Raw genomic sequence first — 25,252 nt, 5'->3', positions numbered from 1 at the left:
TTTATTTTTTTATTTTTATAAAAATGTAATTAGATATGATTGTGTCACATGATCCTTATTTTTTCCTTTCAAAATCGATTTGTCAAGGGTGCAACATTAACGTTTTTATATCTCAATAATCTGCTTTCATATCTAAAATACTTAATTATTTCCCCTTAAAGCGTTTCACGTAACAATTGCATTTTCGTGATGGCATGCAGATGATGGCGATACGCTGACAGCTGAACACTAGTCACCTGGAAAGGATCATGAGGTTAATTAAAATTACTAGGGTTGGACATTTATTTATTTCACTAATATTCATACAGAAGTCGTGAGGAAGTTAGCCTTCTTGTTCCATATTGTTGCCAATTTAGTAATCTCATCCTTTAAGCCCCAATCAACAAATTGATCATAGAACTGCACAACAGAAAATGCAAGTATTCATTAGGTTGATAAACACATTAGAATAAAATTAAAAGTTGTAATGTTCGAATAAGAAATAAGTTTGATAAAAATTAGTATTGATGAAGTGTCAAATATTGAGATAAAATTCATATGTAAGTTAAAAATTTTGTATAATTAAAAAATCTGAATGAAATATCTTGTATATATAAAAAATTTAATAATTTAATAGCTTAAATTTTTTAGTTCAAATAATGTTTAATATGTATGTATAAATTTTTTTGGTGTGCTCTCATGACTTAAAATGTGACTTATTTCATCAATAATTGATATCAGAACTAAGATTACGAGTTGTGGTGTTGTTGAAGAAGATTGTTAACAGACCGGAGGATGAGTGCAAGTTTGAAAGAGCACTGAAACAACTTAAATAATAAAGTTGAATGCTGTGGTCTGATCTATAAGCGTACTAAAAATGTGAGTTTATTTGACTCAATATAGATGTTGATAGGATTTACTCACATGAAAAATCGATGAGAGACTTAATTAAAACTCACAAATGAATGAAATAAATTATTGATATAAGATTACATATGAGTAAAAAATTTTATATCGTTAAAAAATTTAAATAAAATATCTTATATATACACGAAGAATTTAAAAATTTAATAATTTAAATTTTTAGAATCAAATGAGATATAACATATAAATATAAACTGTTTGATGTATTCTTATAATTTTAAGTGTGACTTTTTTCTTCGTCAAGAAAGTGGGTCATGCGTCGGGGTGTAATCGAGCTGAGTTGAGTTGATACAGTGAGAAACTCGACTCTCAACTCGCGGCTCGATACTCGACTCGAACTCGATCGAATTTTATTTTTTTAGCTTGAGTTCGATTCGTTATCGAAATCGAGCTATTCGAACTCACTCGATTAAACTCGATTAATATATAAAAATAAGCTCGATTCATATACTCGAGATATTTTATTAATTAAAATAATAAAAATGTATTTAAATTAAAAGTTCGATTAGGATCGTAAACTATTTGAATCAGGTATAAAAATACTTGAATTCGATTTGATCAATAATTCAAATTACTCGAATTCGAGCTCGACTCGATAATAATCAAATTAAATTCAAATTTTATTTGAATCGAATCCGAATAACTTATAAATATTAATGTATTATTTACATTCTTAATCATGGGTGCTCGTACTTACGCAGGAGTGAAAACGCGGAAATGATAAAGACCTTTTTCACAAGAAGTCTCATCGTATGCAGGTAGGATTCTTTTTTTGGGTAATATTCTCAGAACTCTTTAAAGTTTAAAACTATACAAAAGCCAATATGATTCTGTACATTTTGTTACGTCAAAGGAAATCCACCTCACAAAAATCGTAGATCATGGGCCAATATCGAAACAACATCCAGAGGTACTACAAAAAGTTTCTGAGTTTGAGAATGATGGAAAGATAATAGACAATAATAATATTGACAACCGAGAAATATATAACATAGCGGATAAGATGCGATTGCGGCCAACCTTCATCCACACGAGAAAAGAAAAAAATATATGCATGCTGCATTCAAAGCAATATTTAGTAAATAGAAATCTTGAGAAAAAAATAATAAAAACTTTTAATTTTTGATATATGACCTCCAAAGACTATTCGTTTTGCTAAGAAAAACAAACTCTTAACAATTGAGTATTAGGTCAAATGGTATGGATGTTGGTCAGATTTCTGGAACTTGAGGGTTGAAAGGGTTTAAGTGCACAAGGAAAATTAAAAAATAAAAATAAACTCTTCAATTTGCATCTTATCCCAATACTTTAGTCTCCATTGTTCATCTTTGGTATCATCGAGCAGCTTTACATAAGGTTTGGCTTTCAGTGTTTCATCCAATCATTTCAAGCTGTTTAGGAAGAAAAAACATGTAACGGTGAAGTTGAGATTGTAAAGAATAGAGAAAAAGTGATGATAATTCATAATTACTAGACCAGCATTAATAGATTTTTCTTTATTTAGAAATTGAAGTATTTTGCCAAAAAAGTAAGAAGAATTTTGCTTAGCCCTTTAAACAAGAAGTAAACAGGACTTGTCAAATTAGTTCTAAAAGATGCAACGATGGACACTCTTTAGAACGTCACTTAAATGACAATTCCAAATGACCAATTTGAGTCTTTTTTATTTCAAGTTGTCAACTCTTCTCCCACACTGCATAGTTGTTCCCTGAGGTAGCAAGCCGGTAGTTGGAAGGAACAAGGTTTCCAAGATCCAGCTTTGACCCAATCTTCATGATGATTTTATCATCAATAGAAGCCATATAAAGGTTGAAATCAGAAGCCAGAATATTAACTGTGCTTGTGGCATTAATCCCATGCCTGTTCCTGATTGCCACCAGTTTATTAATCTCATCCTTCAAACCGAAAGGATAAAGGAAGTGATCATAAAACTGCACAGGAAGAAACAAAGTTTTCCGTTAGGCTGAGCATTTAACAACCTACACCATTAACCAAGTATATTAAGAAGAAAACGCTGATTGCTTTTGCCAGTGTGAACTTACTATGGTAGGGATGCCAGGATGGGTGAGAATATAAGCATATCCCTGCATTACTTTATCAGATGGGAATGGCCAAAGATTTTGGGTGGATCCAGTGTCGTGACTGTCTATGAAAGTAACAGCATTTTGAGGTAAAATTCCAATCATTCCAGGAGGTTTCCCACTGGAGTCCTTCAACCTCCACAACTCCCCTTTCACTGCGGCATTAAGAACCCCTTTTGTAGTGAAATCAAATGCTGTAACAACCCCTCCAGCAGCTTCAACCCAATCTTTTAGTGCAGTACGATGTGAATCTTCTTGTCCGAGAATTAAGTCTTCCCATTTCTGCCCAACTGCAAAATCTGGTGAAGTTTGATCCATATAGATTTTGGTAATGCTTGGGGCATAGCCTCTTACAAAATCAAAACGCCATCCATCAAATCCAATTTCAGTCTTTAACCAATTCAACCAATCTGATAATTCTTTTTGTACCCTCGGATTTAGATGATCAATGTCAGGGGCAGCGCCGTAGCCTAGTCCGGTGTCGGGATTCCCAGTGCCATCAGAATAGGCAGTATCATCTTTGCAAATGAAGGATGGTCCCCAGTCTAGACGGTCATCCGGAGTTCCACCTTCAAAAATGCAATATATACCCCTGTCATCTTGCCTCTCTGCTGTTCTATGGTTTATTACTATGTCAGCAACACACTTGATTCCCTTTTGATGGAAAGCATCAACCAATGACTTCAATTCAGCCTGAGATCCATACTTTGATGCATCAAGATCGTATAGCCTTCCTGGCAAGTATCCTGAATAAAGGATGAACTCCTTTAGAATGTGAACATAGTCAATACAGTCAAAGATTGCTATGACAGGAAAATTTCAAACAAATACAAGCCCTGAATTCTATAGAAGAGAAAAAAGCCGTCTGCCACAATAATCAAAACTATATCCTTTGACAGATTAATCAGAATATTCATCTAATTATTCACATCGGTTGACATATCTTTGATCAATGAAGAATTCAATTGGAGACCAGTACCCTCGCGGGCAGCGGACTGGGAGGGTGGTGGGAGCCAAACATGAGTAACACCAGCGTTAGCAATATCAGAAACGGAGTTCTGGAGAAAGTTGTACCATCCACCTGTCTTGTTGCATGATTCCCAGTTGAAACCCTGAAATTACATCAAATTCAAATCCTCAAACATCAAAAATCATGTTTTAACCAAAACCAAAGTGGTCTCTGCCAGTTGGCAGAAAAGACATACCTGGAACAACAAGGTAGAAGATGCAAAAGGAGACAAGACCAAGAGGAAAAGAGAGATGAAACAAAGTGAAGTAAACATTTTTGCCTTTCTTTCTTTGGGCATCATCAGTATGCTTTGGATTTCATAACATGTGCGTAATTGGTGGTTCATGGACTTGGAATGAATTACGTGTTGAAGGGGAGAAGATAAATGAACTTTGGAATTTTGATTGGAATCAATAAATTCAAAATAAATATATATTAACCATAGTTTTAAGTCCGAAATTAATGGAATGATTACCAAAATAAGGATCACTGATTATTCTCATCAACCCCATTAAAAAAAAAAAAAAGACTATCTTAAAAAATTTATTGCATAGGCTTCTCATGTTGGGAAATTTGAATGTATGTGTTGTGGTTTACACTAGATTCTATGTTAATTGAAACCAATTGTTTTTGAGTTAATAACATATCTTATATTTTAATAGAAATACAAAAATATGTCTCTACAGCCTCCTGCAATAAAATCATCAAAAGTGATGTCCCAAGTAAGTGAGATTCATGTCTGGTATTGAGCAGACTTTTCAAATCACAAAGTTTTGGTAAATGTTTTATAATTTATATGAGATTTCAAGTTAACTAATGGATTTTAAATTAATAGTATAACTTGTATCTGAAAAAAATAAGTTATTACATAAAAAATATATATATATATATATAATCAAAGGTAAAAATTCTGTATATAAAAAGCAAAGGAAATAAAATCACTTAAAAGTTATAATTATTGGATTAGCGAAAGGTCAACAAGTCTACCCCCCCCCCCCCCAAAAAAAAAAAGAAAAAGGAAAGAATAAGAAAGGTCAACAAGTCTCCTTCGGAGAAACTGAATTTGTTGAATAAAAGAGAAGGAGAAAATAATCAAAGTTGAAAATTCTTTGTCTAAAAAGCAATGGAAATAAATGAAGTACCAGTTACAATTATTGGATTAGCGAAAGTTCAACAGATCGACCCCTAAATAAATAAATAAAGAAAAAAGAAGAAAGGTCAACAATTCGCCCTCCCTTATAGGAGAAACTGAGAAAGGAAAACTTGCAGCGAGGCAAATTTTAAATGAAATTTTTTAATGAGACGACTCAATAAAAACTTCAATACAAAATCAAATTGATAGAGTCTGATAAAAATAATACATAAAAATTATTAAAAATTCAATTAATAATTTAAATTTGATTAATATTTAATAAAAATATCTATCAAAAATATATCAAAAATTTTCAAAAGTATTTTAAATTTTTCATAATTTATAAGCAAAAACTTTTAATCTAGAGATTTAAATTTTCAATTTAAATTTTTATTAATTATTTTTAATAAAAAACTCATGAATTTCATTTAAGAAATTTCATTTAAATCTTTCTAACCCCTCATTTTTTGATATTCAACTCCTAGAGTCCTAACGTAATTTTAAGCTCAACTCTCTCCATCCCCTGGTTAGTTTTGTTTCCATAACGCTATTCCCTTATTTTCTATATTGAATCATTGATTTAAATCCTTCTTCAATATTAATCATTTTCAAAAATATTGCTCATCTACACTTTTTGAGTACTGCTAATATGGCATTCACATATATCTATTTACATAAATTTAAGCTTTGAAATGAATATATTTAAAAAAAAAAAAAAAGGGCGTTCAAGTGAACATAAGTCCCCAGAATTAATGGACAGTGACGGCATTAGAATCTAATTCCAGCTTTAAGTGACTTAACGGAAGAAAAATACGCCATGAGAACACTGGTAAACCTGGTTGGGTTGGCAGTTAAGTATTTAACATTACATTGGGCATATCTTCAAATATACCAGCAAAATGATAAAAGAAAGAAAACAAATATGAAACATGAATAATATAATATGAAAACAAAGATGATGTAATAAAACAAAGATCTTGATACTTGGTTGGACCCCAAAAGGACCACCAATGCAAGCCCATCATGCAAATGTTATAAGGTCCCCAAGACCCAAAAGAAAGTTGCAAAACACATCAATCCCTGAAAATAAGTTAACAGGATCTATTGGAACAGCAGGTGAGCATGACATGCCAAATTAGCATCTGATCACAATATGAACCGAACAAAGAGGCAATTGTGAATCCAACAAAGCATATAGTTTTAGTCAAACAATGAAACATATTCCAATTGATCAACAAATAGGATTGTGGAGCTTTATAATCCAAATCCTTAACGATTAGAAGCCAGCCTTCCTATCTGGTAACCTAGTATATAAAGCAATGATAAAGTGTGCTATCAATGAAAGAGGCTGACAGATGGCTTCCTTTTATATTTTTCTAACTTTAGCTTTTGCAACAAAAGAACCTAGTAATACACTAGTACATTAGCATCTCTGCTCACATCTTTGCAGGCTTTGGAAAAATGTCAGGAGTGAATTTCTGAGCTGCACTCAAGCTCCCCTTAATCTTCATTGCACCCCTGCATCATCAATGCCGTTGTATTAATTGTTAGACAAACCTAAGCAGATTAACATTGCAGCTTCCATATATTACAAGCCCCGACCCCCCCTCTCTCAATCACACATAAACAAAAGAAATTACTCATAATAAAGAGTAAGGAAATAGACATTGGAGAATTGTACCTCATAAAAGCAATCTGGGGATTCATCTTCCCAGTTGCAACCTTTATAAAATCATCATCCTTAAAGGAAAAGGTAGCATCAGGCTTTCCCCCTTCATATTTACCTAAAGATCAGGGTAATAGGATAATGAACAACTTTACAATGAAAATTGCAGTATTTTATTAATGAAACAAGAAGAGCGAACTGATCATATAATGTAACCATACTTGAATATCCAAGAGCAAGTCACCGAGATAAACACTAAACCACATACAAATAGAACAGTCATAATTACCAGTTTCATATGGCCAAAAACTTGCTGAAACAGACAGAATGTTTTATGATCAACACAAGAACACCATATGTTAAAGAGAGTTAGGTAACTCGTAACCCCCTAACCTGCTAGTTGCGTGAAAAATTAATGGACTTTGCCATCGAACAGCTAATAATGGAAAGCAGTGCCAGTTCAAAAAAATTAGTAGCACTTTTACCATGGCAAAAAAAAAAAATGGTGAAGCTATTGAATAACGACATGGGGTATGCTCTGCTACCATTGTCATAGAAAGAGTTGAATAACCAAATAAAGATGATAGAAAAGACATAATAAAAGGACAGAGAAGAGTCCCAACTGGCTACAAAATTTAACTCTAGCTACAAGGTCCAATGGGCTAGTGGGTAGACACTTGCAAGCAACCATTTCAATTTTCAATAAAAAGAAAATCTTATGTAACAAAACTTCTGCAGATCATACAATGCAAAATATAGAAGCTTGAAACTCTATTCCATCATTACAATTTAAAAAGCAGCAATTTCATTAATAGGAAGAAAAAGATAAACAAATTCAACACAAAGACAAACAAAAAAAGAACAAGAACAGGATTGAATAACAAGATAAGTAAGAAAAGGGGCTAACCTTTGGTAACCTCTCCTTTCTTGAGATCAACAATATAAGAAACCTCATCAAACCCAATTTTCTATAAGTCATAAACAAATCCAAGAATCAGAAACAAGCTTTCAAATCAAATTAAAATCTAAATTAAAAAAATAAAAGGAAAAGGAAAGCAGAAAGGGTTAACCTTGGGGGCAATATTGATTTGGTAAACGAGGCCGATCTTCTTGGTGAGCTCTTTACCAGCGTCAGAAGCCAAGTGAACTTTCATCATCTCAAACATGTTATCAGATTTCAACTCAGTACTAGCCATTATGACACCAAAGTAATAAGAGAAACAGAAGAAGAAGAAGAAATGAAAACAGAAACTGGCTTTGGCTTACTGTTGAAATTGCTTTTCCTTGCCGACACGATGGTGATTTTATTATGTAGGTAGGGGCAGGGCAGGTAGCTGACTGAGAATTTATTGTTTAGTCTGGCACGGGATCAGGCTATGATCTAAACGCCACACGCATTGCAATAAAAAATAGTTTTATTTTGTAAAGAAAAAAATCTATGATCTGATGCGGCTGTTTCTATGGGAAAATTGTTAAACTCCTGCTCATTGTCTGTTGAATTTACCATCAAGGAAACTTTTCAGATTGATGGTTTACTTTTAGATAAGTTGCATGTTATTTTACTGTGAGATTGTTAACGCATTATCTTTTTTGAGTCGATAAATTTGTGGACCAGCATGACGTGGCTTGTTGATTTTCGAGTGCCTTCAGGCATGGGCAAGATATTTTATAGTGGGCTAAGATTTATCATAGTTACTTTTATCTTGAAAGGTTAATTTGGACATTTAAATTTTAAATTTTGAATTTTTTATAAAGAGTTAATCCAAAATAATATTCTTCGTGGAAAGAAAATAGAACAAGTATGGGTTTCATTGACAAAGTGACAAAGTGGGAGAAACTAAAGCAAAAAGGAAGATAAGAAAATTGGGGGTGTCATTTGTTTTGGCCTTTAAATTTCTATATGTTATCTTTTATTGAAAATAATATTTTTTGCCTTTGAAAAGTGGCATATCTGTTTCTTGCTTTTGCTGTAGATTTTAGGGTTTCGAAAGAGATAAAAAAAACAGTGTCAATTATACAAATCGAATGGTCCATAATTTTTACACTTCTGATAACTTGGGAATATGAATATCGACTTTACCAAAAATAATAATAATAAATCGTATATCATACCTTCAACAATTTTTTTTTTTTGCTCTCGGACGTCGCTAACCTTCCTAACGGTGGTAAAATTTAAAAACCCCAACACCTTGGCCTAAAACACCCAATCCTTTGCAAGTTTAAGCGAGGGATTGGGGTTGCATTCCTAACATTTTATGAATTATTAATGATTCGAATGATTATTAAATTATATTAAAATATTTAATGTGATATAATTTAAAAAAGTTAAGATGTTTTTGTATTAAAAAAATTATAATAGGATGATATTATAAATATAATTAAATTAAATAATATTATTTTATATTATGTTTGATGTATATAAAGATTAAAATAAAATTATTTTATTTTTTATCAATATTATTTTTTAAATTTTATATAATTTAAATTATTAATATAATTTTTAAGATATAATAAGATATGTAAATTTAATCTTATTTAATAAAAATAATCTTATCTACTTTGAGAGGATTAAATCATCATATGTCAAAATAATTATTAATTCTCTTCATAATCCTATCAATTTTTTTAATTATAAACTAAACCTGATATAAAATGATTATTTTATCTCATTTATCATCTTATACATTAAATATGACATTAAAATATTATTTTTGAATTATAAATTAGATAACTAATATAATGTTTAAAAGTTATACTTTGTCTATTAGATTATGATATAATAAGATAAGATGATATTATGAATAGAATTATATTAAATAATATCAATTTATTTTGTATTTGATATATGCAAGAATTAGAATAAGATAATTTATTTATTTACCAAAATTATATTTCATTAAAATTTATACAATTTAAATTATTGATATAATTTTTAAGGATATAATTGAACATATAAATTTAATCCCATTAATTAAAAATAATCTCTTCTACTTTGAGAAAATTAAATATTCTATGCCAAAAAGATATTAATCCTCCTTACAATTCATATTTCTCTTTAAATATAAATCAAACATGAAATAAAATGATTATCATCTTATCTTATCATTAATCTTATGCCTCAAACATAATTAAAAATTATTTGTTCGTCACATATCATAAATTTGAAACTAAAAACGTTAAAGATAAATATTACTTTAGTTAATACATTTATACTTCAAATACTATGAAAGTTTGACTTATAGAAAAGATAACAAATGAAAACAAAAAATTTATTAATCTGATAATTAAAATTCATATATGCTTTCTTATTTTGTAACTTAAACCTTTAAATCAATAAATTTTATATCCTTACATTTTTTCATCATTTCTATAATTTATAATTCATTCATTTAATACTCATTCATAACTTTATCCATCTTATAAAATTCACTTCACCCGACGACTCCGCCCTTAAGGTGACAAATTGTCTTACTATTATATTATATTGATTATTCTGTGGAATGACACAAGTGCATTGTTGATAAATCAGTAGTTATAAAGTGAAGAACTGTAGAAAGTAAAAAATAGCAAAATCCGAGAATTTGATTGAATATCAATTGATCTTTGTGGAAATTGGATGAGGGAACAAGATCAAACGAATACCTAATATGGTTAAAGGCAAGTTTTTTATGGCTGGGTAGTACACAACAAAAACTACCCAGCAGGCATTGCGAGAGTATCCTTGCAATCCCAGCTGCATTTAAATGCAATTCACCGCACTTCAAAGGGTGCTTCCATAAACAAATACTCATGTCCTTTCCCCATAAGAGTTTTCAAGGACTGGAACCCCAGGGCCATATATCAATCGGCATCGTTCATTGAATGAGCTGACCAATCGAGAGACTACTTCCTTAAAAAACATGGATGCAACCTGTTAGACATCACAATATTAGGATGAGTCAAGCTACCTCAGATAAAATTTTCAATCTTTAAAACTTTGGATTATAAAGCAGAATGAACCATAAGAAAAGAAAGTTCTAGAATTATCTCTTTTAAAAAAAAAAAAAACATGTAGAAACCCTTTAAAGTCAAAAGTACCCAATTCTATTGTTCCTTGAAGATTTATAAGTTTGGCTAAATGTATTCACAAGTGAAGGTATGCACTCTCAGGCAATAAAATGCACTAAAAGGTCATACAATCCGGGCAGCATTTATATTAGAACGAACAAAAGTGAGAAAGAATCAGGTAACAAACAAGAATATAAAAGCAACTATTCAGGAACTGGGCACAATTTTTATCAAAGGAAAAAAGACATGATAATTCAAATGAAAAAACAGCAGAGTTATTGTCACATGCATATCATGCAAGGGAAAGTGAAGTAAAAATAACATACAGGTCATAATCAATGGTTGTTAAACATGTTCATGAGAAATTCAATGCTGAAATGCAGATGTGAAGAAGAATAATTTATATGCAGTAGTCATGCAACACCATACTCATGCATAGCATGGGTAATGATCTACCAACCCCCCGATGCAGCCATTACCTGCCGGTAAAGCGGTGACTGGAATTTAAAGTCGACAAGAAAGTAAAGGTTGCAAGTTCCTGGAACTGGTCCAGGATTGAATTCCCAAATGTTTATCAAATGATCAAAAAGGCTACTTTCTGATGCAGTTGACTGCAAAGAAATAATACAGGGTCAGATCATCAGCAAATGATAAGGAGAAAAACTTAAATGCACTAACAAAAAAGGACCATATTTGGAGTGACAAGCCAAGCTATATCCTTGCAATAAGTCACAAGTATAAAATAGTAGCCCACAGATGGTATAGACAGAGGCTCAGAAGAGTTTCCTTTTATTTATCCAGCCAACAGTAAATCCTAATTAAAAATGATCTATATGTAGTTGAATGGCCATTTCAATCCCAAGAAGCAAAAGAGATCATACATATACTCCAAAACCATGCAGGTCAAACAAATAAAAATTCATTATAAGATAATTGAAAACGCAAATGTGGCTGCTCCAGAACATTCAGTAAACTTTCAAGTTTGTGTTTGTACTGAAAATAAGGTGCTTTCTCTCTAAATTCATATTTCATGGCAATGGCTTCTTATTTAATATTTCGGAGGGGGGAGTGAGAGAGAAATATGGGTGCAGTTGTCCAATTGCTTCATTCCTGTTTTGGTGAAATTTAACCAAAAACCATGACATACTACATCTCAATCATGTCTATTTCCACCTAATCCAAAATTTGGTATCTGAGTCCCCTAAATGCATTATATAGAACTCAAAATGACGTTGCCGCAAAACATGCTCATAAAGTTACAAATAGCTGAACAGTCAGTGGTTTATAGCTGGCAGATCCTTGGTTGGCAACAAATCTACATTAGCACTGATCTATTCCCAAAACATTAGGATAATGAAGGCTTAACAATTTACAATTAGTGCAAACTGGGATTGATGAAGTTTAAATTCCAATACACTATAGCATGCACAAAATATATGTTCTCACTCACATTCAATATCATGGAATGCCAAAGCATACAAAGAGGTTTACAACCAAAGAGCTTATTGAAATTAAAATCAATTCCTAAAGTAACTTCGAGAAAAAAAAAGTTCATAAATTTAGCATATTGCAACATTTTCAAGCATCAATATGCAATATCTTAATAAAATATATCATCAACCCAAAGAAAACGGAACAAAAACAAAGCAATGAGAAAACAGCTGATTTAAAGATAAGGGTAAAGTTTATTAATACCTTTACAAACTTTGGTCTTCTTAATTCTACATGAGAAACATAACTCTCAACAACAAACTTAAAACCAATCTCTAATTCAGCATCAAACGATCCATCTGGATACCGTTTGATAATATCAGACCGCTGACACCAAGGAACAAATCCATTATACAAATCCACAGCTGCAACCACATCAAATAACTGCTCCGGAGAATACCTAATTATCAACAAAATCATTTACATTTGCGTATTCGACATGCCTTAATCCAATAAGAAGTCTTATACTAACTTAAATCTTTAACAAAAATAAAAGAAGATTTTGATAAAGTTACCCCATGACGATCCTTTCCTCGTAAACTTTTGATAAAACGCCGCCTTCTTCGCCGTCACCGCAGCCTAAAAATCGTCTCCTTTGGAGAGTGTAATGGTTGAAAAAATTGTTTAATGATAAATTAGAATCCTCTTTGCGTGGACCGAGTAATGGGTGAACCGACGGCGTTTCGGTACCGGGAATGCCAGTAATCCATCGGATTTGATCGAAGTTCCCGGAACGCCATCTGTTATTGGCGTCCCTAATGAAACGATCTATCACATTTCTACGGAATATTACAGACCGCACCACCTTCGAGGTCGATAAAAATGGCGGCATTGTGAATTTTAGGAATTAAGAGCGAATTGGAAACTGTTAGGGATAAAAGATTGGGGGAAACGAAATGTTGAAGATTAATAACCAGAAGGTAAGAGAAATTCGAAAAAAAAAATGAAAATTGGAAACCCTAGGTTGACACGGAAAGAAGGAAAAAGAGACGCCCTTTACATATCAAGGACGAGTTAACTCGAAAGTTTTCTTTGTTTGAACTGTGGACCAAGATTCCAGAATATGCTTTCAGTTTCAATATTTTAAGGTACGGTTGGGTGATAAATTTCGGGATTAATACTTTTCCTTTTTTTTTTGGTTTTAGGGTAAAAAATTCCAATTTTAAGAATTGAGAACAGTGATCAGCATGTGTTTTTTTTTTTTTTTTTTTTTTTTTTTGAGGTTTCATACGTATTAGTATTTTTTTTTTAGGAAAAGAAAATTCTAAATTTCCTTTTCCAAATAATACTGGCCATTAAACTTTTTTTTATTTATAATATAGAAGGAAAAAAATTTACTTTGGTGAGAAAAGAAGAATGTTTTTTTTTTTCCCATTTTTATCAAAAGTTAAAATGTTATTTTATTTATTCAAAAAATTGAACTTTTTTTTTTTAAACACCATCAATAAAATTTTAAAATTTGGATTAAGTTTACAAAAGTACATGAAAATTTTTTTTTGGATAGTTGAAAAGTTTAGAATAAAGAATTCCGTCGTCCTCGATGAAACTACTAATAAAAAAAATCAAACTGTTGATAATAAAAATCGTCTATCAACAAATTCAAAGATCAATTAGTAAATTCAACGATTTTTACAATTGAATCGAAGTAATCAATTGAATTACAATAATTTAGATCTAATCGAAGTCATTTAGAACCATACCGATTGAATCGAAGTAATTTAACCTCGTTGATAGAGTTCAAAAACCTAAAAACCCCTCACGTAGGTGATTTTCTTATGGTGCTTTCGGTTGACCAGTATACTTTCACAAGAATTGCATGAAGTTGCATCACAAGAATTCACAAACCAATAACCAAGATTGTCCCTCAAGAAGGTTAGTAGTAGCTCAACTATTAGGCCAACCATAAAGCAAATTCCAAAATTTACTTATTCCTTTTCCTTTTGCAATGAATCAAGACAAGATAAAGTTGCATCCCTTAACTCACACTCTCAACTAGCAACAAAACTCACCTAAAAACACTCTCTTTTAACTGCAAAATCAACAGAGTTGGCGATGGTTGTGCCAACCAATTCTGTGCAATGCAGCAATTCATGCATTGTTTTTACTCATTGTAGCTTTCACTACAAACCTTTATTACACTACACGAGGACAACAATATATCACATTCAAAATTCAAAAATTGCATGATAGTGAGAATAATATATGTACAGATAGACAGAAAGAACATGATCAGTAGATCAACATGGAATGTTCTCGACTCAAAACTCATCCTTCTAGAACTAAATAAAAATGCCACACTTGCTATATTTACAAGAAGAAACTGCCCTGCATGAACTATTCCGATCTCTCTGTCTCTGCTGGTGTCAAGTATACATGAATATGCAGGTAACACAAGCGTTAAGTAATTGAAATCTAGGTTACAGAAGTCACCAAATATTAATATCTATTGAGTTTCCTTCGGTTTGCTCACTGTATCAGGATGTAATTACACAAAATATTTGCTTTCAAAATGAGTTTCCCAGGTGGAAGCCCTTTATCAAGCTACGGCGATACATGCTTAGCTACTTCTGGTAAAAGAAGCTTCAAATTATGGAACAACCTTAAAACAAAATGAGAAAGATGCCAGAAAATTAGGACTAAAAAATGTGATTTATGTTTTTTCTTAGTTATAATCAAAGGATCAATGCTAATAAATTTTACCTGATCATTGCATGAAGCATCAGTTGCCAGAGTTTTCAGCTTCTTGGAGCTGCATTCACTGCTAGTCTTTTCACCTTGTTCCTCATCGACAAAGTTCTGATCTGACACTTCTGCAACAACCAATCTCTTAGAGTTTGATTATTTTGATAGCTAGATGATGTAACTTTAAGCAGTACATATTTTGCAATAAAGAAATTCATCAAGTACACAGAAAATTCATTGGTAGACAATGTAATAAAAACAAATATATGCACGCCTCCTAAGTCCTAACAACAAGCATAGGCACTCAGCACTTACCCAAAACCTCAGCTCCAATAACCTCACAGTTATTCTCACTTACAAACATAAAAATCCAGCGAAGCTGGATCAAATAAATATAACAATATACCATGGTTATGAGACATCAAAAGAGTATGAAAAGGACTAATAGCTAATCTCAATCGCAGTCGGTAAACTTTAACATTTTGAACCATACAGAGAGAGTATAAAATACGCATCTGATAATCTTGAATAAATATTTATTTTGCTATCATAAATAGATAGAAATCATGATATAGTAGAGGTTAAAAACAGAACTGAGAGCACTTCAAGTGAAACATTGACAAATCAACCATATAAGTCTAAATTATTAATCTCGAGCAAGTCTAAGATTGGATGAGTTAACTCAGGTACCACTACAGGCACCAAAAACACATATTTTAGATGAAATCACCATGAACACACCAAAATACCACTGCAGACATCTATTTTACTGCCAAATGCCAATAATGTCATTTTCACAATCTGGAGATGACATGCATGAAAGTGTTTTAAGAACCTGATACCAGAACATTGATTTCTTCATGTTTAAATTGTTTGTTTTACCTTCGGATGAAGCACTATCTTGAAGACTCAAGGAGGCTAAAACACGAGACCTAGATCCAGATCTGAAGTGCTGAATCCAAGGACTTGCCACAAAACAGTTAGAGTCATCCGTTTTACTTAGTTGAAATCCAGGTCTTTCAAAATTGATCTTCTTCCAGCAGCCACCTCGAAGAACTTTAAACTGCAATAAAGATTGGAACAAACATTAAATAAGATTTTGCATAGGGAACGGAGAGGCAACCATTATCAAGATTCAAGAAGCAGAGATGAGAGATCAGTCTTGAACCTGGCCAGAAGCGGTACAATGTGCGTGCCTTGATGATGTTGATCCTGGTAACTTCTTCTTCCGTGAGTTCCAACCAAGAAAATTCATAGAATCATATAACTGGTTAACAAATGATGCTTCCATAGATTTAAGGTATAAACTGTGCTTCTCATCTGTCCATTCTGTAGAGGTAGATTCTGTCACTAGAGAATCCTGTTGTTTATCATTAACACTACACATGATCAGAAGATTTCGCAAAAGCCAAGAAAACACATAATCCTTTACAACCAGATTAGAGAACAGCAAACAATCAATTAAAAAACAATATGTACAGCTTGCATCAACACTATGAAATCTATGTGATGATAGAAAATTAATGTTACAAGTCCTCAATTAATAGTACCTAACTCAAAAGTTAGAAACATGTAATCATAACTACTTGACTTTTTCTTAGAACTTTCTTTTTTAATGCTCAACAGAAACGTTATAAATGAAAATAAAAAGAACATGCATGATTGAAAATTATGAAAATTTACCATGTAAAAATGGTTTATTAGTATATTAGGTGCTCTAAAGTGAATTTGGAAATTTAGCTTCTTTACAAGCTAAACCCATGTCAAAGTTATTTCCTTTAAACCAGAAAAAAAAAAAAAAAAAAGGAACCCATTACTCACATTCCTTGATGCATAAATCAATAACCAAGAAGAAGAGGGTTTATTTACCAAGCTTGGAATTTGTTCTTGGTGAGCAAACCCGGGTGACCTCTCACAAGTCAACTCAGGGGCGGAGGCCTCTGAACTCGTCCGAGACTCAATTCTCCCGAAACCCTCCATGCGAAGAAACAAACACAATAAAAAAGATGCCCCAAATTCTGCAGATTAGAAGACGATAAAATTAATCTTAAAAAAGAAATAGAGAAAGGGAAATATTTGAGAGACAAGGATAGAAGAGGAGATATGGCAGGTGAGATATAATGGGAAGGTGGGGTTTGAGGGGCGGGACAAAAGAGCGTTACAGTTGTCATCGCTTTTACAAGTGTCATGGGACCTTTTCATTGCCACGTCACTTCATAGGCGTGGCGAAAGCGCCAGATATTTGTTGGTCTTCAAAATATCTACCTCTCTACTTCTTTTTACTTTGTTTAAGTTCAGAGATAAGATTACGTGGCCACACTATTTTATCCTTTTCTTTTTTTGTTTTTTTTTTCTTCATTCGTTTGGTTATAAGCAATCTATTTAATTATATTTTAATAATTAATATTAATTATTTATGATTATAAGGATCATACACCATTAATTAATTAATCACGTGAATAGTATTTAAGAACATAATTTTATGGATATTTTGCATTATTAAACTTTAAAAATAAAATTCGCAACTTAATCAGCTAGTTCTGGATATTTTTAGTTACTTTGGGAAAGGGAAAATGATTCAGTGGGCGGATTCTTCCCCAATAGAATTGAAGAACATAGAACCAATAATTCAATGAATATTTATACAAGTTGGGAAGGAAAGACGGTGGATTTTTTAATTGAATTGTATCAAACTAGAAATATCAATTTTTAAGTTAAAATTATGAATGGAGACAAAGCTATATGTCAGATCATTGCGTCTGATCTGACCAATGAAAATTAATGCTGAAGAATCGGTCAATTGCTTGATCATCACATTTTGCGATTCGCTCACGCAAGAGATTTTTGCGAGGCGCGTGAGGCTCGTGGTTTCGCTTTTTCTTCCAAAGGAAAGCAATGTTTTCAAAGGTATAGTTTTTATAATTTTAAATTCAATTTTCACTCACACCAGTCTTTTTTTTTTTTTTTTTTTTATGTATCATCTATCGACTTTTACAAAGTCTAAAAAAAAAATTTAATTTTGATGTATTTAATATTAATTTTTTTTTTTATAAAATTACAATTTTATAATTTTTAATGTTAAAAAGTAAAAAAATCATTAAATATAATTTTAAAATATAAAAAAAAGGATACAATATTAAAACATCTTAAAAAAGAAAGAAAAAAAAAAAAAGAGGAAATATAATTATTCACCGACGTACCTAATTTTAAAATAAAATAACCTCTCCTATCCTATTTTTTCAAAAAGCAATAAATTAAAATTTGTATTCACATTCCAAATTTCAAAGGGCAAAAGAAGTTGTGGTCCAGCAGGAGGAACCACTTTTTCACAGACAAGAATGGATTTGATAATGATTTGTTGGATATACATAGAAATTCTTTTCAAATGAAAATTTTTGGTAACTTTAACAAGGGAAATTTAACTTCCGGGGAAAATTACTCTCAAAATGGATTGAACATAATTTTGGCTTTACAGTATACAGCACAATATTTGGGGAAACAAAAGGATAGTGGTCAAGAGGACTTCCAATTTTTTAGTTGACCTTATTCATGTCTCCAGGCAGCAGCAGTTCATGACAAATTCAATCTCTCATGTGATAATCTTTGGGCTTTAGGGTACACCTGGAGATGAAAACTAAGATCACCTGCTCTTAACAGATTCAAGTTTCCTGCTTCTGCTCACCTTCTGGTATTACCGTTTCTTGAAGATCAATCTGACCTGCATCAGTAGAATCGATCCGATAATCAAATGAAGCATGTATTTTCCAGCTTTTAAAAAGACACGGAAATTATTTTGATATGGACAAGTGTGGATGGATCTTTCAGTATAACGTTTTTTTCTTTTAAGTAAAGAAAAAATGTTACATATTTAACTAAATTCAGTTCCAATCGATTCATAAACTGAAATTAGCTACAGAAAGAACGTGACAACAAGAGGAAAGTGGGGGAGAAATCGAACATTCCAGTTTGTCATATGCTAAACAAATATTCTAGATATTATAGAAAAATAGTTTTACGACAAATGAAATTATGATATTTTGCTTACTTGAGAGAAAGGGGTAAAGAAAACAAAACCAAAATAGAGCAACTAGCTGGCTCTCATCTGCATACCATATAGGTATTTCAATGCTAAATGAGGCATCTACGGTTGATTACTGTGATGAAGATATATTCTTTGGATCAATCAGCAATCAGCCACAAGCAATAACGATAATGTTCCTTTATTTCCAAAGACTAAATTTCATCAGTGTCTCAGTGTTCTCCAGTGAAAAACACTAGCATAACAAGCTTTCTTCCCCATGAAGCTGAGGATCTTCTAGAAAAGAAAAATATCATACCTAGCAAGGAAATAAGAGATGGGGCTTTCGAAGGTTCGTTGGATCTCATGTCAGTACCTGCAATGCATATCTAAATTAATGAGTCCACATCCAGAATCATAACATGTTTGGCATCCCATGATGCCATCATAAAATTCTCTACATGAACAGTCACCATAACTGCTGTGTGAAAACCTATCACAAGATACTATAAGCACAAAGCAACTCCTCAACTACTGTATAGTAGATCTGCAAAATGAGAATAAGATGCCAAAACTTGCCATACACAGACTTTCTCAATTGAAAGCCATTCACAACTTGTGAATGAAGAAGAAACCAAACTGTAATGTCCATCATCGTGTAGAAGCCAAACTGCAAGCAGCTTTAGCCTTTACTGAAGATACAGCATTAAAGCTTAACAGTACAAAGGAAAGTGCATGTAGCTTTAGCAAAATGCAATTGGTTTAAATCAATCTGATGAATTCCAAAAAATAATTATATATTACTACATGACAGTTCCAAATACACTCCCACGTATGTATAAAGAAGTATACCTGAACTTTCAAGTGATTTAACTATGTCTGATTTCTTAAAAGTAAATCCCATGAAATTGGTATCTTTCGATGTCAACATCTGTGCCATCAAATAAACAAAAACATATCACAAAGTTTCAGCATCAATCTAATATACACAGTACCACAAAAACTTTCTAGAAAGAAAACGAAATTGGAGCAAAGGTCTTTACCTTCCTCCACGGTCCTATTTGAGGTATTGTGGACGGAGGGCCATCAATCTACCAAAAAGCAAGAAATAACAAAATTAGTTTTACTGAAAACGTATAAAAGTAGAGCTTTAAAGAAAGGAAAAAAAAAAGAATTCCAAACTTTCATCAAAAACACATTAAACCTTCATGCTGCTTAATGTTTCAGATGGAGCAACAAGCAAAAGTAATCAAAATTGTTATACCACTTTTCAACCAAAATACAGGGAGACAGCTTCCAATTTATAGAAACTCTTAATATTCACCATTGGAAAAGAGGCTTTATTGAGTTAAAAGTGCTCCAAAGTAGGAAGAGTATGATGAGTCTTAAGAGTTGTAAAAACCTTATTAACCCATTCAAAGGGTACGAATCAGATGCATTAGCATTCAAAGTACTCACTTCAGGAAACTTCTCAAAATTTTGAGTGTCCAAGTCTCCAGTGACTGTTGGCTTATATGCAGCTTCAATTTCGTATAGCTTTTCCCATTGAACACCTTCGAACCATGGATGTGCCTGATAAATATTCAAGACTTCAAAATTAAAAAAGAAAAAAAGGAATAGCAACAAGCTCAAACAAAGAAAATAAACAAATTGATCCAATACTAAAATATTGCACGAACAGATGGTGCAACAAGTTTGTCAATCTAAACAATTAAGATCTAGAATGCAGTCTTCTGCCAGGAAAATATGTATTTACTTATCATTAATGCTTGATGCAAAAGGTATCTTGAAACTAACAAGGTGTAGAAACATAAATGGAACTCTCTGAACTTTAATATATAATACTTATTATAAGAAACATTTATTATCATTAAAAGGAATTACCTTCAATTCTTCTACTCCTCTGGTGCCTAGACGGGTTTCAACATCACAAAGCAGGTGACAAATTAAATCCTTAGCTTCATAAGATATTTTTGGTTCCTCAGGGAATTTCAAGCAGGTTCTCCAGTTGATTATCTGTGCATCAGAGAAAGATTACCACCTAGCGAACAAAGGAGGCTAACAGAATAACTAGGAACCAAAAACTAGGTGCCACCTTGCGGCATGTTATCCGAGGATCATCAGAACAAAATGGAGGATAGCCTATGAGCATCTCATACATGATTGCACCTAGAGACCACCAATCACACTCCATCCCATAACCCTTCTTTAATAGAACTTCAGGAGCCATGTAATCAAGAGTTCCAACAGTTGAATAAGCCTGCAAAAGCCAGATGTTAGCTGGTACTAAATGAAAGTAACATGCCTGATTAAGAAATTTAACAAATGTAAAATCAGAAAAATACAAAAGTTATCAAATGAACTGTGTGCAGGTAACTGCAAATAGAATAAAGATAATACCAGTGCACGGCGATTACGTTTCCATTGTTGTAGTTGTTCTTTTGGCATCAACCAAGGCGGTCTTTCAGAGCCCGATGGGACCTCAGTTTCACTGGTAGATTCCTGGGAAGTTAACTCTTCATCTTCCAACAAAATTGCCGAATATTTGTCATCTAGGGGTTTACACAACCCAAAATCTGAAAGCTTCAAATGCCCATTCCTATCTAGTATTAGGTTATCTGGTTTAATGTCCCTACAAGCAAAACATCTTAAAGAGTAAATATCTGCAAAGAGACTATTCTAGTTTCAAGTATTTTAAAGTATCTTCTTATCCCCATGTAGTTCCCTCCAGCCCAAGCACAATGTATGACAACCTTGTGGCTAGTCAAGGCTATCCCTCATCTATTAAAATGTGGTATGACAACATTCAGGAAAATCCATCTAGTAATTTTAGAAACATGTTAACAAAATGCAATACCTATGAATATAGTTGTGTTGGTGAATTGAATGAATAGCCAAAATGCTCTCTGCTACATAGAAACGCGTAACATCTTCAGAAAGAATATCTTCTCTCATCAGTAGTGTCATGATGTCACCACCAGGTAAATACTCCATAATAAGGTACAAGAAATCAGAATCTTGAAAAGAATAGAACAGCTTTACAATGCACCGGCTATCAACCTCGGCAAGTAAGTTTCTCTCAGAACGAACATGCTCAACCTTGAAGAAAAGTAAACAATAAGGATAACACTTTAAACTTAATGTGTGGGTTTGTGTCATAATCCACGGTTTCATAAAGAGCCTAACCATTCCAAACCAAGCAGGATTAAGATTTTTCTAAGTTGCAGTGAGTATTTGCCAACCGCCTATGCATTGAACCGGAATCCAATAATACCATAGTACCAAAATAAACAGGGGGTTTGAAAGAAAAGGAAGTAAGGCAATAACCATGCAGATATTTCCTCAACTAAATAAGAAAGCTACCAATCATTTTAAGGAATTCTAGCAATCTTTGAAATCATATGTTTAATCCAGCAATGAAACCACTAAGTACAAAAGGGAAAACAAAGCCTGTGAAAAAAAAAAAAAAAAGGTTGATATAAGCAACAAAGGCAATTCTATTTTCAAAGTGTATTATTTTGGTGCATTACCTGTCCACGACTAAGCATATCTGATTTCTTTAACTTCTTCATGGCAAAAATCTCTCCCGTAGTTTTGGCACGACATAACCTAACCTGCATTTGTTACATATAAACAATAGTAATTGTCAAGCCATATAATTATATACATTAGCATCAACAAGTTAAAAGACCCCCAATGAGGTCAATTCACTGAAAATTTTAAGCAAAGATCAAGAGCTTTAATATAGCAAACATTTGAATTATACCTCGCCAAATGCACCTTTTCCAATTACAGTTAATTCTTCAAAGTCATCAATTCCGACTTTACGCCTTTGCAGCCTCATATATTCAGTTTCTCTCCTTTCCAAATTCCTCATCATCTCCTCTTGTTCCTCACTCGAAATCTGAGCTTCCTCAGCTCTCCTTTGCAGTGCTCGCCGTCTTAAAACAACAGTTAATATCCAATAAAACTACATATTTTCATTTCTCAAAAGCATCACAGCAGATTCCATCTAAGCTAACAATATCCATTTATTAACATCATAATTTCAATAATTACCTAAAACAAATTAATTCAACTACAAAATTAGGAAAAAAATAATAAAAGAGCACATGGTTATTATAAATGCAACAAAAGTACGGACCAGAATTACCTTTCTTTACGCTCTTGCAATCCTTGCAAGTAGTTCTTGTAATGATTCTCAATGAATTGTTTGGCAGCGGCAGCTTTTTGCCGGGTTACCGGCGAAGAAACGGAGACATCCGGATCCAAATCAAAGCCTCGACCCGCTTTCAAATTCAAAGCTCCTAATCTCACCGTCCCATCTCCTCCGTCCATTTTTCCTCACAAAATTCCAATCAAAGCTTTTTTCTTTTTCACCAAATACCAAGTTTCAACTTTCAATAAAAAAAATAAGTAATAATAACAACCACTTCAAATACAAAGAAAAAAAAAAGCTGAAAAATGAAGCCTGTTCGGTGTCACAGTATCAAGGAGAGATCTAGGAGCTGTCACCTGTCAGTTGTCTGTGAAAATGACTCAAAGAAGAAAAAAAATATTAAAATTAGTATTAAAATGAACTGCCAAATGTTAAGGCGTGAGCGTGTGCCTTGGCTTGCGCCGGATTATTATTATTATTACATATATACGGCTTCGCCTTGCAAGGCTGTCTTTTTATCTGTCAAAACTGCCATTGTTTCTTTCTGTTTAGGCTTTAGGAAGGTTTCAAAACACATAAAATAAAAAATTTATTTTTTTCTTTTTGGTTTTTTTTGGGAATTGAGTGTAATCAACGCCATCGTTTTCTTCGCACGAACTGGATTATTGGAAACCTTTTTTGCTATTTTTTTCTTTTCAGACAAGAGCCAAGAAAAAATTGGTGCGTGGAATTTGGTGTAGATTTTATGAACTGGCGACTAGCAGTGTCGGCGGAGATATAGAAAAGCTAAGGGTCGCGCCTAGGGCTGTAAACGAGCCGAGCCGAGCCGAGTAGTGAGAAGCTCGAGCTCGAGCTCGACTCACAACTCCGGGCTCGATACTCGGCTCGAGCTCGATCGAGTTTTATTTTTTAAGCTCGAGCTCGATTCGTGATCGAATTCGAGCTACTCGAGCTCGCTCGATTAAGCTCGATTAATATGTAAAAATAAGCTCGATTCGTATACTCGACAAGAGTTCGATTATTCATGCTCGAACTCGAATTCGAACTCGGATTCGAAATATTTTATTAATTAAAAAAAATAAAAATATATTTAAATATAAAAGCTCGATTAGGCTCGCGAGCTACTCGAGTCAGATATAAGAATACTCGAATTCGGCTCGATCGGTAAGTCGAGCTACTCGAGCTCGAGCTCGACTCGACAATAATCGAACCGAATTCGAGTTTTTTTCGAATCGAACCCGAGTAGCTTGCGAGTACTAATGTATCATTTACACCCCTAGTCGCGCCGGGGGTTTTTTTTTTTTACGTTTTTTTCTCGCGCTTGATTTTACGCGTTTCGATTAATTCAAAGGTGGGAAAATTGACAAATTCTGGTGTGAGAATGTTTTCGTGGAATGGCAGACAACCTATAAAATTTGAGTTTGTTGGGAAATGAATTCGCGTGGAGTGGAGGTCAATTAAGATTGATGTTGACGGGCGTGGTTTGGGGGGGGGGGGTGAATTTGGTATGTTCGATCCCAACTCGCCATCCGACATGGTCCGGATCAAAATGTTTCAATTTAACAGCAACATGCCACGTGGTAATTTAATGTGGGGCCTAGTTCATATTGGCATAAATTATGGGGGGTACAAGACAACACAAGATTTAAGATGCCCTTATTATTAAATAAATCTGTGGCCCCAGCTAGGCTGCCTTGGATTTTTTCCAATGGAGCAGATTCAGAATATTCTGAAGAATACAATTAGGTAGGAAAACTACCATGAAGACCCTGTTGCTCTTCCCTGATGGCACCATTTTGGTCTTAGAGAGATGACAAAGGTGGGAGAGGAGGGATAAGGATCCGGGATCACCAGAAAAATCATTGTTGTGTTCGTAAATTGCAGTAACAAAAGAAACTTCTCACTGCCTTAAACCTTCTATTGTTTTTAAAATTCTGCATTATAATTAGTATATCACTTTATATGTGATATTTTAATGACTATATTTATATATTAGTCGAGGCATCTTATGTTTTTTCCTGGTAGGTGAGTTTCTTTTCTTCATGCAAGCTAGCGACTTGTGAG

General features: G+C 33.0%; 5 protein-coding genes across 12 annotated transcripts; all 5 read right to left on the bottom strand.

The window, feature by feature from the left end:
• Nucleotides 1–1,842: 1,842 nt before the first annotated feature.
• LOC111312610 (alpha-amylase-like) lies at nt 1,843–4,361 on the bottom strand. Of its 2 annotated transcripts, XM_089767444.1 has the most exons (5): nt 4,190–4,361; nt 3,964–4,096; nt 2,946–3,730; nt 2,586–2,834; nt 1,843–2,296 (listed from the first exon to the last, which is right to left on the bottom strand). In XM_089767444.1, exons 1-5 carry the CDS (start codon nt 4,337–4,339, stop codon nt 2,285–2,287), a joined length of 1,329 nt encoding a protein of 442 aa, XP_089623570.1. In that variant the 5' UTR covers nt 4,340–4,361; the 3' UTR covers nt 1,843–2,284. The 2 variants fall into 2 exon arrangements, with proteins under 2 accessions (XP_089623570.1, XP_022768775.2); XM_022913040.2 differs by lacking the exon at nt 1,843–2,296 and having other exon boundaries at nt 2,375–2,834; nt 4,190–4,358.
• Nucleotides 4,362–6,299: 1,938 nt separating this feature from the next.
• Nucleotides 6,300–8,141, bottom strand: LOC111312609 (sterol carrier protein 2). The gene is made up of 4 exons (XM_022913036.2): nt 7,862–8,141; nt 7,699–7,759; nt 6,807–6,909; nt 6,300–6,643 (listed from the first exon to the last, which is right to left on the bottom strand). Exons 1-4 carry the CDS (start codon nt 7,985–7,987, stop codon nt 6,562–6,564), a joined length of 372 nt encoding a protein of 123 aa, XP_022768771.1. The 5' UTR covers nt 7,988–8,141; the 3' UTR covers nt 6,300–6,561.
• Nucleotides 8,142–10,348: 2,207 nt separating this feature from the next.
• On the bottom strand, nt 10,349–13,340 carry LOC111312608 (uncharacterized). Its single transcript, XM_022913034.2, has 4 exons — nt 12,845–13,340; nt 12,534–12,729; nt 11,318–11,449; nt 10,349–10,701 (listed from the first exon to the last, which is right to left on the bottom strand). Exons 1-4 carry the CDS (start codon nt 13,159–13,161, stop codon nt 10,579–10,581), a joined length of 768 nt encoding a protein of 255 aa, XP_022768769.2. The 5' UTR covers nt 13,162–13,340; the 3' UTR covers nt 10,349–10,578.
• Nucleotides 13,341–14,488: 1,148 nt separating this feature from the next.
• Nucleotides 14,489–17,096, bottom strand: LOC111312607 (cold-regulated protein 27-like). Of its 2 annotated transcripts, none has more exons than XM_089767422.1 (5): nt 16,833–17,096; nt 16,180–16,371; nt 15,894–16,074; nt 15,030–15,139; nt 14,489–14,928 (listed from the first exon to the last, which is right to left on the bottom strand). In XM_089767422.1, the coding sequence occupies exons 1-5, from the start codon at nt 16,989–16,991 to the stop codon at nt 14,917–14,919; spliced, it is 654 nt and encodes a 217-aa protein (XP_089623548.1). In that variant the 5' UTR covers nt 16,992–17,096; the 3' UTR covers nt 14,489–14,916. The 2 variants fall into 2 exon arrangements, with proteins under 2 accessions (XP_089623548.1, XP_022768767.2); XM_022913032.2 differs by having other exon boundaries at nt 16,881–17,096.
• A 1,194-nt stretch (nt 17,097–18,290) lies between these two features.
• Nucleotides 18,291–24,567, bottom strand: LOC111312606 (uncharacterized). 6 transcript variants are annotated; one of them, XR_016346089.1, is made up of 14 exons: nt 24,475–24,563; nt 23,183–23,987; nt 22,796–22,970; nt 22,560–22,643; nt 21,887–22,128; nt 21,430–21,661; nt 21,125–21,289; nt 20,914–21,045; nt 20,488–20,601; nt 20,073–20,120; nt 19,882–19,960; nt 19,349–19,405; nt 19,057–19,229; nt 18,291–18,729 (listed from the first exon to the last, which is right to left on the bottom strand). XR_016346089.1 is itself a non-coding variant. In XM_089767394.1 (14 exons), the coding sequence occupies exons 3-14, from the start codon at nt 23,365–23,367 to the stop codon at nt 18,671–18,673; spliced, it is 1,572 nt and encodes a 523-aa protein (XP_089623520.1). In that variant the 5' UTR covers nt 23,368–23,555; nt 23,671–23,987; nt 24,475–24,549; the 3' UTR covers nt 18,291–18,670. The 6 variants fall into 6 exon arrangements, 2 of the variants coding, with proteins under 2 accessions (XP_089623520.1, XP_089623531.1); XM_089767394.1 differs by lacking the exon at nt 19,057–19,229 and having other exon boundaries at nt 23,183–23,555; nt 23,671–23,987; nt 24,475–24,549; XR_016346087.1 differs by lacking the exon at nt 19,057–19,229 and adding an exon at nt 19,609–19,699 and having other exon boundaries at nt 18,581–18,729; nt 24,475–24,565.
• Nucleotides 24,568–25,252: the final 685 nt, after the last annotated feature.

Source organism: Durio zibethinus, chromosome 1 (assembly GCF_047325235.1).
Source record: "Durio zibethinus cultivar Kanyao isolate XHJ-2024 chromosome 1, ASM4732523v1, whole genome shotgun sequence".
Classification (NCBI taxonomy): Eukaryota; Viridiplantae; Streptophyta; class Magnoliopsida; order Malvales; family Malvaceae; genus Durio; species Durio zibethinus.
This window is presented reverse-complemented; position numbering and strand designations above follow the sequence as displayed.

Excerpts from the sequence above, each read along its gene's own strand:
- LOC111312610 (XM_089767444.1), bottom strand. The coding sequence starts at position 4,339 with ATGAACCACCAATTACGCACATGTTATGAAATCCAAAGCATACTGATG. Across the intron at positions 4,097-4,189 it reads CTTCTACCTTGTTGTTCCAG|GGTTTCAACTGGGAATCATG; the intron begins GTATGTCTTTTC and ends ATGTAATTTCAG. Across the intron at positions 3,731-3,963 it reads CCAGTCCGCTGCCCGCGAGG|GATACTTGCCAGGAAGGCTA; the intron begins GTACTGGTCTCC and ends TCCTTTATTCAG.
- LOC111312609 (XM_022913036.2), bottom strand. The coding sequence starts at position 7,987 with ATGGCTAGTACTGAGTTGAAATCTGATAACATGTTTGAGATGATGAAA. Across the intron at positions 7,760-7,861 it reads AAATCAATATTGCCCCCAAG|AAAATTGGGTTTGATGAGGT; the intron begins GTTAACCCTTTC and ends TATGACTTATAG. Across the intron at positions 6,910-7,698 it reads GAAAGGAGAGGTTACCAAAG|GTAAATATGAAGGGGGAAAG; the intron begins GTTAGCCCCTTT and ends CCTGATCTTTAG.
- LOC111312608 (XM_022913034.2), bottom strand. The coding sequence starts at position 13,161 with ATGCCGCCATTTTTATCGACCTCGAAGGTGGTGCGGTCTGTAATATTC. Across the intron at positions 12,730-12,844 it reads GAGGAAAGGATCGTCATGGG|GTATTCTCCGGAGCAGTTAT; the intron begins GTAACTTTATCA and ends GTTGATAATTAG. Across the intron at positions 11,450-12,533 it reads GAAGACCAAAGTTTGTAAAG|TCAACTGCATCAGAAAGTAG; the intron begins GTATTAATAAAC and ends ATTTCTTTGCAG.
- LOC111312607 (XM_089767422.1), bottom strand. The coding sequence starts at position 16,991 with ATGGAGGGTTTCGGGAGAATTGAGTCTCGGACGAGTTCAGAGGCCTCC. Across the intron at positions 16,075-16,179 it reads ATTGTACCGCTTCTGGCCAG|TTTAAAGTTCTTCGAGGTGG; the intron begins GTTCAAGACTGA and ends TCTTTATTGCAG. Across the intron at positions 15,140-15,893 it reads AGATAGTGCTTCATCCGAAG|AAGTGTCAGATCAGAACTTT; the intron begins GTAAAACAAACA and ends TGGTTGTTGCAG.
- LOC111312606 (XM_089767394.1), bottom strand. The coding sequence starts at position 23,367 with ATGGACGGAGGAGATGGGACGGTGAGATTAGGAGCTTTGAATTTGAAA. Across the intron at positions 22,644-22,795 it reads GAAAAGGTGCATTTGGCGAG|GTTAGGTTATGTCGTGCCAA; the intron begins GTATAATTCAAA and ends TAACAAATGCAG. Across the intron at positions 19,406-19,881 it reads TAAATCACTTGAAAGTTCAG|GTACTGACATGAGATCCAAC; the intron begins GTATACTTCTTT and ends TATGCATTGCAG.